Source organism: Ursus maritimus, unplaced genomic scaffold (assembly GCF_017311325.1).
Source record: "Ursus maritimus isolate PB19 unplaced genomic scaffold, ASM1731132v1 scaffold_4, whole genome shotgun sequence".
Lineage (NCBI taxonomy): Eukaryota > Metazoa > Chordata > Mammalia > Carnivora > Ursidae > Ursus > Ursus maritimus.
Genome location: NW_024426552.1, coordinates 66,966,123 through 66,979,433, shown reverse-complemented (window position 1 = coordinate 66,979,433; position 13,311 = coordinate 66,966,123). Strand labels below are relative to the sequence as shown.

General features: G+C 47.4%; 1 protein-coding gene across 1 annotated transcript in view; it reads right to left on the bottom strand.

The window, feature by feature from the left end:
- LOC121100409 (kalirin-like) overlaps positions 1 to 13,311 on the bottom strand; it is a 117,269-nt gene that overhangs the window by 27,045 nt on the left and 76,913 nt on the right. The window contains exons 16-17 of the mRNA XM_040621343.1: positions 11,480 to 11,603; positions 10,331 to 10,390 (exon numbers count right to left, since the gene is read on the bottom strand). Of these exons, the coding sequence (XP_040477277.1) occupies positions 10,331 to 10,390; positions 11,480 to 11,603 (184 nt within the window). The remainder of the gene's footprint in view (positions 1 to 10,330; positions 10,391 to 11,479; positions 11,604 to 13,311) is intronic.

The window sequence follows — 13,311 nt, the reverse complement described above, 5'->3', positions numbered from 1 at the left end:
AAGGACCAAGAGCCTGGCTGAAGTCCATGCAAATGCTTTTTCTTTTCTTTTTCTTTTTTTTTTAAGATTTTATTTATTTATTTGACAGAGAGTGAGAGAGCACAAGCAGGGGGAGCAGCAGAGAGAGGGAGAGGCAGGCTCCCCGTTGGGCGGGGAGCCCGATGTGGGGCTCGAACCCAGGACCCTGGGATCATGTCCTGAGCTGAAGGCAGTTGCTTAACTGACTGAGCCACCCAGGCGCCCCTAATGCTTTTTCTAACTTTGACTCTGGATTACGCTCATGGAAGATTCCTCCCTTATTTTTCCTCTTTCTACTTTGAAGCAAGTTGGAATATGGACAGGAGGAGGGTCGCGACAGCCTCCTCCCATTGCAGTGGATCGGCCTATGTATTTGTCTACGGTTCCCTGGGACTACAAGGCCCATGTTCTTGTTCACTGTTACTGCCTTGGAGTCTAGAACAATACTTGGCACATAAGGGCTCCACTGGTATTTGTCAAATCCAATCAATGAATCAATCCATCAATCAAGGAGTGGGATCCTAATTTGGTGGGAGTTGAGGAAATGTCTTGCCATGAACTTGAAGTGTTTTTCTGTTTCCATCAATTGGAACGTGACTTGCTCTGGAATCTCATCACAGTCCGTGCCTGAGAGTTAGCCGGTAGTGATCTTTTCCTCCTCCCTGCTCTTCCCGAGGTTGGTACCTATGGCTTTGCTCACGTGGTTCCGTCTATCATGACATCTTCCCTGCATGCTATTACCCTACCCGACTCACGAACCCTTTGAAGATAGTAACCCTTTTACGTGTTTTCTGCACCATGAAGTCGTGCTGCTTAACGTAGCATCTTGCACATAGCAGAAGGCCAAGTATTTGTTGAATCAAATTAACTCACCCAATTAGTAGACGAGAATCGAGGCCTCCTGACCACCTTGTCTAATGACTGCTGTTGGCATGTGCTGACACCTGAGATACCAGCTGGGGCTGGAAGGGGTAATCAGAAGCTGCACGTATTTCTTGAAAGCTAATGTTTTCCTTCCTTAGAAACAGTTCGAGAGTCCGTGGGGAGCGGTAGATGGGAAAGAGGAGGGATCTGGGATCGAAATGGATGTGGTAGCGGAAGCCAGATGACACTGTCGTATAAAATGCACGTGTTCTGTCTCCGGGAGACGCAGACCCTAGCGGGCGAGGCTGGTAGAGACCGGGCTTGGGAATCTGCTTTCATTTGAACAGCAGAGGGCGGCAGGTGGTCGCGCTTCCTCCTGGAGGGAGAAAGGAGCCGCCACAACGTGGTCCACCAACAACTTAGGTTCTTCCTTCTGGAGAGATTTCCAACTGTTTTCTTCAAAACGGGAGGGCAGCGAGGTGACGGGAAAGAATTATAGGTACAATCAACCAGCTGAGTTTTGAAGAAATCTTGAGTCTCTTTTTCTTACCAGTCAATGTCCAAGATTCTGGCCCCATGTCCTGAGAGTGAGGACAAAATCCTTGTCTAGAAAACCAGGTGTCAACTGACTCCAGAAGGAAAACACCCCGGCCCATTTTTTCCGAATCCCTCACCACAGGTCACAAAACGCAGTTCAAAACTACGCATCTAGAACGCAGAAGGAATCAAAATGGCCAAAACCAATTTATAAAAATTTAGGTATGATTTCTGGTTTGGAGGTTGAACCCTTCTGTTTTTAATCTGGCCAAACAAGACACAGTTTTCTAAATGTTTAGAAAATACCCCTACCTCCGCTTATCTCTAAATGGACACAAAGCAAGCCGCAAGACACAAAGTACGGCAATGCAACGCAATCCCAAACAGCAACGCACTGTCTTTGAAGTACCTTACTTCCCGAGCATTTTCATGACTGTCTGGTTCTAAGTCTTCTCTTCTTCAGCTTTGCCTTTTTCCCCCTTTGGCCTGGTTGTGATAGAAATGTTTTAAAATTTCCAAATGTGTAAGTTTTAAAAATTATTTTATTACTGGTTTCTAACTTCGTGGCATGGTGGTTGGAGGCGTTGATCTATGGGATACTCATTCCTTGATTTTTGACGAGACTTGCGTTATTGGCACATGGTCGATTTTTGAGAAAAGTTGTGTGTGTTCTTGAGAAGAATGTGTAAGCGCTGGCTGTTGGGTACAGGTCTCTGAATGTTCATGTGTCAAACATGAGCTGTTTTATCAGGATTTCTAGTCCGACTCCTCTTCCCACCCCTCCTATTTTGGTTAGAGACCATTTGGCGTGTCCTTGAAAATAAAAAGGATAAAAATATGACTTTTAACATAATAATGAAAAAAAATCCACCGCCCATCCCACAAAATCATCGGAGCAGGTGGTTTACTACTGGGCATGCGTGGGTCTCCTGTCTCTCAGGAGCCTGCAGGTCTGTTCCGAAGGGACTGGGGTGAGAGGTGCTGCTACAACTTCCTTTTTATACATCACATGTTCAACTTGGAAGTCACGATCTTGACCTTGGATAAAGGCTTTATGGATGAATACTTTGGGGGCTCATCCCTTAATGATTTGACCCTCCTCATATTCCTACCCCCAAAACTTACTTTTTACTCTTGTTCATCTACCACTAGGTCTGTTGCGACAGCCCTCCAACAGACCTGCCTGAGCCACCATTGCTTACTCAGGTCAACTACCTTTCTAAGGTGCAGAATGAGGGGCGCCTGGATGGTTCAGTCGGTTAAGCCTCCGAATCTTGCTTTAGGCTCAGGTCATGATCTCGGGGTTGTGAGATAGAGCCCTGCATCGGGCTCCCCGCTGGGCATGGAGCCTGCTTAAGATTCTCTTTCTCCCGGGGTACCTGGGTGGCTCAGTCACTTAAGCCTCTGCCTTCAGCTCAGGTCATGATTCCAGGGTCCTGGCATCGAGCCCTGCTTTGGGCTCTCTGCTCGGCGGGGAGCCTGCTTCTCCTCTCTCTCTGCCTGCCTCTCTGCCTACTTGTGCTCTCTCCCTCTGTCAAATAAATAAAATCTTAAAAAAAATTCTTTCTCCCTATTGAAACACATGGACTCTGCTTAAAAAACCTACTTTTGCTCTCGTCATCCCTTGGGTCAAGTCCAGGCTTCCCAGTAAGTTTCTCGAGACCCTCATCATTTGGTCCCAAGTCATCTGTTAGGCTTTGTCTCCGACAGCTCTTCTCACATACCTAAACCCCAGCTACCCAGACCATACTCTTTTCGAAATGTGCCATGTACTTTTATACCTCAGGCCCTTTGCTCATGCTCTCTCTTCCCACTTTACCCTTCTGCAAGACTGTTTACATCCTAGTAGTCCACCCAACCCATACACTGCCATCACATGAAGCCAATGATCGTGCTTCCTAGGGTACACAGGCTGTGAATACACAACCTTGGGGAAGTTACTTAACCTCTCTCTCTGTGCTCCAGTTTTCTCGTCTGTAAAACAGAAATAATGATAAGAGTACCTATGTATTGACCTTGTTAGGAGGAAAGGACTCAGCAGAGCCAGGTACATAAGGAAGACTGATAAATACTAGCTGCTGTTATTATTAGCCCAGTGCCTGAGCGGGTGTGTAAATACCCATGGAATGAATAAATGCATGGCCCCTTGCCTTTTAACAGAGCACATTGTAAAGTTTGCTGTGTAATATCTACATTTAATCAAACCTGCCTCTCCCTACGTGACTGCATGCTTCTTAAGCATGGGATCTGATCTTATGTAATTTGTTGGCTCTCCGTTGTACTCACTGAAATGCTTTTTGAGTTATTCACTTTTGATAAATTGAATTGACTAGGATACCACGTTGAGTGAGCCTGTAGGTAAACCTTGACAGCACAGGGGTGGGGAGGGAGGTGGTGGCTTTTGCTTCTCTAATAGCTGCTCTTAGAGCAACTTCTCCTGGGTCAATGGCACCTCCTAATCTCATTAATGGACAACATAAATGAGACGGGTGAGGCCTCCAGACTAGGGTGAGAGTGCCACAGGACACACATGACTGGGGATGCTGAGTGACTGTACTGGCCTGAGAAATCGATTCAGACATTTCTCCCATGTGATCGGATCTCCTTTCTTGGCTTCTTTGGCTGGACTCCTGAGTCACCGGGGAAGGGTGTGGGTGAGGCCAAGTCATCACCCCACTGTCAAGGGATTTAAAAAGTTGTTGAGGAAGAAATTCTCCAACAAGCAGATGTGCAACAAGGGAGGGCCTGAACCTTCTTAAGAAAGTACCTGAGCCTCACTGAGCAGACCTCCTCCACATCACAGGCTAGGTTTGGCCTCTCAATGCACCACAATCAAGACCAACTCTCTCTCTCTCTCTCTCTCTCACTCTTTTTTTTTTTTTTTAAGTAATCTCTACATCCAACGTGGGGCTTGAACTCATGGCCCTGAGACCAAGAGTTGCATGCTCTACTGACTGAGCCGGCTAGATGCCCCAGACCTGCTCTTTTTGTTGGTTGTGTGACCATGACCTCTCTGACTCTGTTTCCTCTAGGAGGGTAAGAAAACCCCATCTTTGCAGAGTTGTTGGAAGGAACAGAAAACATAACAGATGTGAATATGCAGTGGAAGATTTCCTTGTAATCCTCCCAGGAGAGAGCCATGCCAGCTTCGGCAAGCTAAGTGCCCTTCCCTTCGCAGCAGAATATAAATCAATCTCTTAAGTCAGAACAAAGCCAAGCAGCAAGAGTGAGTCTCCAGGCCAAACCCATCAGATATATTACAAAGAAAATATTTTGTAAGAATAAAAAGACAGGAATGTGATGCTTCGCTTTCTTTTCTCCAAAGAGTTCTTTTCATAAAAAATTTCTTTTTATATAATGCATTAACAGGCATCAGTGGAAACACACTGACTATGCCAGGAGGTCAGTCACCTGACTAGGGGTGTAAAAGTTTCCTTCCATCTGTCTGGCCATGTTATTTTGAAGCTGTGAATCTGGGACAGGGAGCCAAAGCAGCTGAGGTGGGAGCAGCAGGCTAGCTCTTTCAAGATGAAGAAGCTGGGGCTGGGGAACTGTGGGTGTAGGGAAGGAAAGAAGGGTCAGCTCTGGCCACGCAAACCCTTCCAGGGCTGGGAGTGGACATTCCAGGCCGATCTCAGGAGTAAATGTACCCAGGCCATTCCTGGCACACGTCCTTCGAAGCAAATTTCAGGGTCAAGGCATAGAATCTCTGACTTCTTCTGTTGAAGGGTCTCAGTGTTTTCAGTTAGAAGTTCAGGAGAGCAAATGGTCTCTAGTTGGCCGCTATCACACACCTGCGCGGGGCTCAAAGCGTTCCACACTGCATCATAAACACCTGCACCCTTGAGCTGTGCGACCTCTCAGAGAACCTGAGGCTCCGCACGGCTAAGTGGCTCCAGGCCTCACAGCTGACAGTACCCAGACTGCAACTCAGGTTTTCTGACTCCCGTTCCGGCGTTCTTTCCACGCGGTACAGCTTTGTGATTTTTTAAAAAGTAATCTCTACCCCCAACATGGGATTTGAACTCACGACCCCAATATCGAGAGTCGGATGGTCTACCGACGGAGTCAGCCAGGTGCCCTATCTTTGCGTGATTTTTATTTAAGTCATACTTTAGCTCTGGAAAGCTGGGATGGGCAGAAATGATATTCCTCTTTGTTGGGCTGGAAGTTGGATAACAAATCCACACAGAAAAATTGGCACTGGAAGGCAGGTCTTCTCATCTTCCAGGATCTGTGTTTTAGATCAAAAACAACCTGGAGATGAGGGAACAGCCCCCCCCCCCCCAAGAGGGGAGCAGGATGGTGGAGGTGAGGGAGTGATGGCCAGGGAAAGCCACAATCTGCCCTCGGGGCACCTTCTCATTTTCAAACTGAAGGTACAACTTCTCTGCCTCAGTTTCTTCCTCTAAAAGTCTTTGAAGGAGCTGGGGGGACGGAGAGGAGTGGGGAGTTATTGTTCAGCGGGTACAGTTTCAATTTGGGATGAAGAGAAAGTTTTGGAAATGCATAGCGGCGACAGCTGCACAAATTGTGCAGGTATTTAATGCCACTTAAAAATGGGTAAAAGAGTAAATTTTATGTTATGTATGTTTTACCACAATAGAAAGTAAATAAATGAAGGGGGTGGGGTTAACTGAAGGTTTCTAAGTTTCTGTCAACTCTGAAAGTCTAGGATTCTTACCCTGACTGGAAACTTCCTTCCGGTGTAGCTTTGCCTTTCCAAGTGCTTTCTCTCCCTCATTTCTCAGAATGCTCTCCCACAAGACCCCACCCCTATTCCTAGGCAGAAAGGAACCCCTGAGCTAACTGTCTTGCAGCCGGCATAATGACCGGGGGTAAGGTCTGCATTTTGTCCGCGCCGTGGATGAGGCTGGCTCCTTGTTAAATGACTGGGGCAGAGATGGAGCCTTTTTGAAATCGTGACAACCTCTTGCTTTGATGGATTGATGTTCTCTGCTAAAAGTGGCATTGGCCTTTTGTTTTAAAATTAAGATGCATTTATTTAATTGGGCTTGACATAAAAGCTGGACTGAGAAACCTTATCCCTGAAGATGAAGGCCCAAGTCTGAGAGGCTGGTTGAGGCCTTCCTCCTCCAGCATATGTAGGCATGTGGCAGTTCTGGGGCGGGAGGGCAGGGGCAAAACCCCAAGTCTCAACACTTTCAGACAACTCTCCGAGATGGCATGGGTATGGGAACCTGCCTAGCTGGGTCCTACGAGAAATCTGGGACAGCTCAGGGAGGATCCAGACTTCTCAGAGGCGGGCGTTGGCTCAGAGGGTGGATGGCGAGCCTGAGCCCTTGAGCCCTGGCTCCAGCCTGGGTGTCCATGCACACACTGGGCAGGGGTAGGCCTGAGAAGCTGGCCGGTGGGCTTGCGATGCTCGGCCCACCATCACACCTGCAGTCCTCATCAAGAAAATGCAGTCAGCAGTCTAAGCTGTACTGGAAAACAGTACAGACTAGAGTTTGATTTCCAGCCTAATTGGATTCCTCCTCCATGTAGAAACATTTCTCTTACATATAATATCCTCTTCTCCACCAGCCTCCAACATGTAATCAGCGCAAGACAACGTAAGGTGAACTATGGACAGACCCTTGCCATTTCTAGAATAGTTCTGAGGTGTGGTCGTGGATCGGCAGAGCGAGGGGGCTGCCAGACCACGAGAGATCTGTAGACCGGGAGCCGATCTTGCAGCCGCTGGTGCTGGGGCTTGTGTGCTGGGAGCGGGGTGTGGGGCCTGAACCTGAGACTTCACAAGCATTTCTCCGTAGGGCAAGACAAAGGGTGGATACCTTAGAGCAGAACTGCCTCCTTCTACATAGCTGGGTGTTCTTGGAAAGCCTTGAAAATCAGATTCCTAGGACTCAGGGTGCTTCATTTTTCCTCTTAATTAGCTTCCAAGGAGGTGTCTGTAATCCTCCATGAAACGGTATGGTCGGATATACGCCAACCCTGAGGGTAGCAAGCAGCTGGTCTGTAAGCAAAGACCGCAAGGAAACTGCTCCTTAAAGGGACCCTTCAACCCGCCCATGGAGAAAAAGTAAAGTAACGAATTTGGTAGTGATAGACATGTGAAGGCAGGAAAAAGAGCCTAAATACAGCTGGGATGGGAATCAACATGCAGGCAGCAGGTCAAGGGTCAACAGTCGAGAGGGCTAGACTAGCATCCAGACAGCGTAGAGCAGAGTGCTGGGTGGGTGGCCAGTGTGGTGGCTGGGGCCGCAGGCACAGGGGTTCGTGGCAGAAGCCACGGGGGTGGCAGCACAGCTCACGAGGGCACAGGGACACGCTGTGCACAACCAGACAATGCACACCACAGTGCTCGGGTTCAGAAGATCAGAGTGAGGCTGGGGCCAGGCTGGGCCTGTAATGATGCCCCAGATGACCGATGAACAGCTAGAGGCTTCAGGAGGCCACCTGCTTCTCAAGCTGGGTTTTTAAGGAAATGCTCTTTACTGTGCACCCCTGGCCATTTTCCTCCTCTGCAATGAATATCGCAATGAAGTTCTACTTACCTACCCTGTGGGAAAATTTTCAACTCATGTTCATGTCGAACAGGTTGACTTTCTATGTCTCATTTGTTATCTGTGTCTGGAAACTCTAAGCCAGCAGTGCCAAGATGCTCGCTTTCCCTCAGCACCTGCTTATGTGCTGAGTTAACTTTAATATGGCCATACGCTGCCCGAGAGCTCACTGGCACCTAAAAGGGTCTGTATCGAATATACGGAAGAGGCTACATGCACACCTCCTACAGAAACCTTGGACTGACCAGAATATTTGGCTGGTTTCTAACCACAGGCCCCCTCAACAGTGCCAGTTAACTGAAATGTCTGCCTCAAGTATTGTGTTTGAAAACTTTCTAGACATGCATCAACACAATTCATGGCTTTCCTCCATTCCGCTCGAACATCCTAATGCTTCTGCTTATGCATCCCAAGGCACCTCCCTGGGACCCATCTCACTCAGTCTATGCAAAGGACTGCAAGCCTTGGATGAATAAGGACCTTAGAAATGTGTTCAATTCACAAAGCAGGGCTACCACATGCGTGTGTGTGTGTGTGTGTGTGTGTGTGTCTGTGTGTATGTGCTTTTGCTTATCTAACCATAGAATGGAGCATCCGATTACATCAGTTAAGTTCCTCCGTTTGCATTGCTCACCTGGCCCCACACGGCTCTGTGCCCACTTCTTGCGTTAAAGAGCAGCGTGGGAAAGCCACTTTTCTCTCCCCATTCCACCTGAGCGGAAAAAGGTCCCAAGCTGCCTTCTAGATCACAAATACCTGGCTTGTTCCTCCCTCTGCCTGGACTTCCTCTACTTGCAGGTGACATCTGTGATACAGGCCAGCAAAACTTAGACCTGGAGATACAGGGGTCACCAGTGGTCTACAAACTGATGGGTGTGGGCTCCACGGGAGCTGGTGCCTATCCTACGAAACACAGGGAAAGCAGAGCCAGAACTTTCCCCTGGCTTCCTCATTCTCTAGGATACATTTAGGCTACGAGTGCCATACCCACTTCCTCCCAAGTGGAGCACTGCATTGACCCACATCTGCTGGATTTAGCTCTGTGGCAATACCCACACCCACAGGCGATCATGGTATCCTGGCAGAACGCCTACTTACAACCACTGTCTCTGATCTGATTCAACGCAACTGGCATCTTCCACAGCTGACTTACTCCTTCTTGGGCAGAATGGTCTTTCTTGGGTTTTCTGGTGGTTGACTTAATATGGAGGTGGATTTCTTTGGGATTTGGTCAAATGACAATAAGAATAATAAAAGTCCATCCAGTTAAGTGAAAAGCTTAGGTCTCTAAAAAGAAAAAGATTTTTAAAAATGCTCTTTATTTTGTATTTAGAGAAAATCTCTAAACTTTCATCCATTACTGGTGATGGGAACACAGATTTGGAGAAAAACATTTCCATTTACTCTGAAAGACAAAATGGAGGGAAAGCCAGGCCCACGTTTTCTCTAATTGTCTAGGGCTTGTAAATTTATGAGGGTTGTCACTCAGCGGCAAGCCATGTAGGAGTCCTATTTCTCTAACCCGAGATAGTTTCTAGCCAAGAAGGGGTTGGAAGTTGATTCAATGTTCTTGGTGGGGGTATTAGTTCCACTCCCACACCCCTGGAGCCCCACAGTGTAAGAAAGGCCCCTGACGATGTTTCAGTCTCCCCATCTCTAGAGAGACCACTGCTAAGGTTACAGAAGGGGGGCCATTCCCAGGGCTTCTTATACTTGTCAGTGGGACAGCCGCCACCCAGGAGCCCTGGGGCCAAGCTGAGGGGGGTCCTGGAGTTGCTACCATCACTCATTTGCTCTCAGCCAGCCATACAGTGACTAGGGAGCGGATCACCCACCAGACCACATCTAGTCTGTGAGTTTGCCGGAGCCTCAAGGGAGGAGGGGGTTTAGTAGAAGAGCCAGATGAAGAGGATAAAGGGGAAAGAAAAAGAGGGAAGAGAGAGAGAGGAAGGAGAAACAAAAGACGGAGAAACTAAAACTAAAAGGGTTCCTGTCTTTCAGCTGGGAATTGGCCACTCTTCATAATGCCATTTTCCATGGGGAAAAAAAAGTGCTCTAGTTTTCAATAATGAAGTTGGATATTTTCTACACAAAGCCATACCCACCAAAGAAGGAAATATTAAGTAAGCATTCAGGAGAACAAGAAGTTTTGTTTTTTTGTTTTTGTTGTTTTTTTTTTAAATATCTAGGTCCCGGTTTCTATAAAAACTGAGCTGAATCAATGTTTTTTGTTTTGTTTTGTTTTTAAGTTGGCAGGGGACACCCAGAGATGCTCTCACATTTATCCTTGACCGACCGGTCACTTCAGCAAGGTCACTGTTATAGAACACATTTAAGAAGACAATCATTATAGCAAGTAGGACAACAATAGCTGCTTCTACCTCCATGCTAGTATTAGGGTCAAGATCATCACACTCTGACTCCTCGGAACTGTTCGTCTCCTTGAAGGGCAGCATGAGGAGGGGGAAGAAAGAGAACACAGTTAGAACACAGGCAGCTTTTGCTGGAGAGGGAGGAGAACTTCAGAAAGGCATGAGCAATGGGAAACTGGGCAGAGAAAAAAACCAGGTGCTTCTAACGTGGGGGAGCTGATCACCCAGGGAGGCAGCACGCTCTTTTCAGGGCGGGGGAGGCTGGGATCGTGTGCCACCACACATCTTACAGGAAACAGCAGTGGAAGAAGCAACCACATGAAGCATGAGTGCTGTAGAATTTAAACTCTTGTCTTCTGTGAGGCTGGACTTCCCCGAGGAGGGTGAAGACGGGAATACAATTTCTTTTCCCCAAGAAGGACGTTTTTATTTTGCTCAGGGAGGGGAAAAAGTACCAGGTGGAGAATCACACATTATAACGATGTTTGGCATCAGCAGAGTCAGATCTTTTCAGAGGGCCCAATGTAAAGAAAACAGATCACATCGTTTCAAGATGGGGGCAGGGGGGCAACAAGGGTCTGCTGAAGCTTAGAATCAGTGGGTTCATAGTAAGAGGTGGATTATTACAAACCGGTAATGTGGGCTTTGCCAATGTGCCTCCCCTTCCCTGCCCATGTGCAGGCCTGAAAATGATGGCGACTGAATTCTGGGGAAAAGAAATGAAACTTTACCCAGGCCATAGTGGCCTCAGACTTCACAGGCTTGGAGGTTTGGCAAGTACCCCTAATCTCCTTACCCTGCATGTATTTTCAAACCTAGGACACTGAATGGGCAGCTTTGAGAACTTTAGTATGAATCAAGCATCTTGCATTTTTACGAGAATAATGCTGCAGGTAATTTTGTTATAAAACATGTGCACAGTATACAGAGAAAGGTATAAAAGAAAAAAAAGATACTTACTTATTTGAATTGAAGTTGCCAGGAGAAATAAAAAATGAAAAATAAATTGATCTTGCATGCAAAATCCTGCTAAACTACTTCCCCTCTGGTCCCCACACCGGGAAAAAGAAATTCCCCATCCACCCAAATTGCCTCGTGAGATGCTGCAGGGTGGGAGTAGGTGAGAGGTGGGACGCAGCTCTGGAAGACCTTACTCACTTTAACAGAGACTTTGTTGCCCAGAATATCCTTGGGTTTACGAGGCCCTGTGGCTTCATTTTTACCCGTGTTCTCCACTTCCGCCCGCTTTCTCATTCGTAGAGTGTGCCATGAACATGACTTCCTGTTGTACCAAAAAATGCACCAATCAAAATGGCAGGTCAGGGCAAAGTGAGGCGCTGGGTGGGCTTGCCACCCTCGGGTGAGTCAGTAGGTGAGGTGCTCCAGTCAAGCCCCAGCTGCAGAGGCCCCAAATCTGCACGCCAGCTCCTGTGGTGGCTGGTGCCCGATCGTGCCCTCCAATAGGGAGTGAGTGAGGATGAGCTCTGACCCCTCCTGAGAGATATGCAAGGCTGGCTGCAGCACTTGAGGAAAATATGAGTACCGGGTTATTGAACTCTACCAAGAAAAGTTTTTTATATCATACTGATGAAGCCTTAGAGGACCGAAGAATTCCCTTCCTGAGCAGTATGGTGGAAGAATGAGGTGGGGGGTGTGTGTGGGTAAAACAGAAAAGATAAGAGAAGGAGATTTTATAGTGCATAAGCTACTGGTACTTTCCCAGGACCAGCTATAAAGACCCAAAAGGATGATTTTAAGGTTTTCATCTCATTATTTACATTTGGGCTGTGGCTACTCCCAAACACTGTAGTACAGATAGGACTTTTTCTGAGGGCATTTGACTTAATACACAGTTAAACAGCACTCATTTATCTGGTTATTTTAGGATGAAGGGTTGGTCTTGGTCTACGTCCTCCACATTACTCAGTATTTGTGAACAGAGAGCTCTGTAGAGCCCTAAGAGGTCCTAGAGTTGTCCTGTTGGGAGAAGACCCATTACGTGCTCTCAGGGTGGTGGGGGGAGCTATATTCTAACTCCTTCCTTCCCACAAGTGGGTTGGAAGCTACTTCACAGACCTGTAGAGACAAGCTCAGAGCAGAGCTCTTGAGTTCCACATATGTCAGGACTCAAAGACGCCAAAAGCCAAGTCACAAATGGCATTAGTGACCCTGGGCAGGCATCGTAAATTTTGGGTGTGGTCACAGAATTTGGATGAAGTTCTATGATTGTCTGGAATAAGTGAGGCTGGCCTCCCTTCAGTGTCTCCTTGTCAAATTTAGGCCTTTGCAGACAGAGCTTGATGAAAAGAGCCTCCATTAAGGGAAAGAGGACAGAGGGAGAAACATAAGACTTAGGAGGAAGGAGAATGTTCTAGTATGTCAGGAAGTTTAGGAGGTCTTGAAGGTGTTTCCAAAATATTTATCACTAACACACATGTTCAATGATCACCCTTCTGAATAGGAAAGAGCAATAACAGTCATGTTCTCAGATTTTGGGGGGAAGGAGGCTCCATCAGAAAGCAAGAATCTCTTGGCCAGACCTTCTCTTGTACCTCCTGAATAGGCAGGTTCCCTAGCATACCAGCAACTCCCTCCAGCTGTACCTGAGTGAGAACCAGTCATGGAAACTAACTTTAGACAATATCATTGTTAACACCAGACATTCACCTCATATCTTTACCCCCAAAATCCACATCCCTGACGCAGTCTGAGAACACCTGAGTCAGGAAGGTCCATGCTGCAAAGACTGCTAGGGTAGACAGCACAGTGAGTGCGTGCATGAGTCTGGGGTGTGTTCCTACGTTCATTACAACCCTCTGGGTCACTCCGTACGCTTGGTGAAAAACAAGAAATGTTACAAACAATGTTCAGAAGGAAGACTCAGAGTAGTATCAGTGGCAGGACAGGCTCAATTTCATATTCTTCTTCCCAGAAGGAGTCGTCCTCATGGTTTGGGGAGTTTCCATCTCTTGGCCACAGGCCCGGGAACT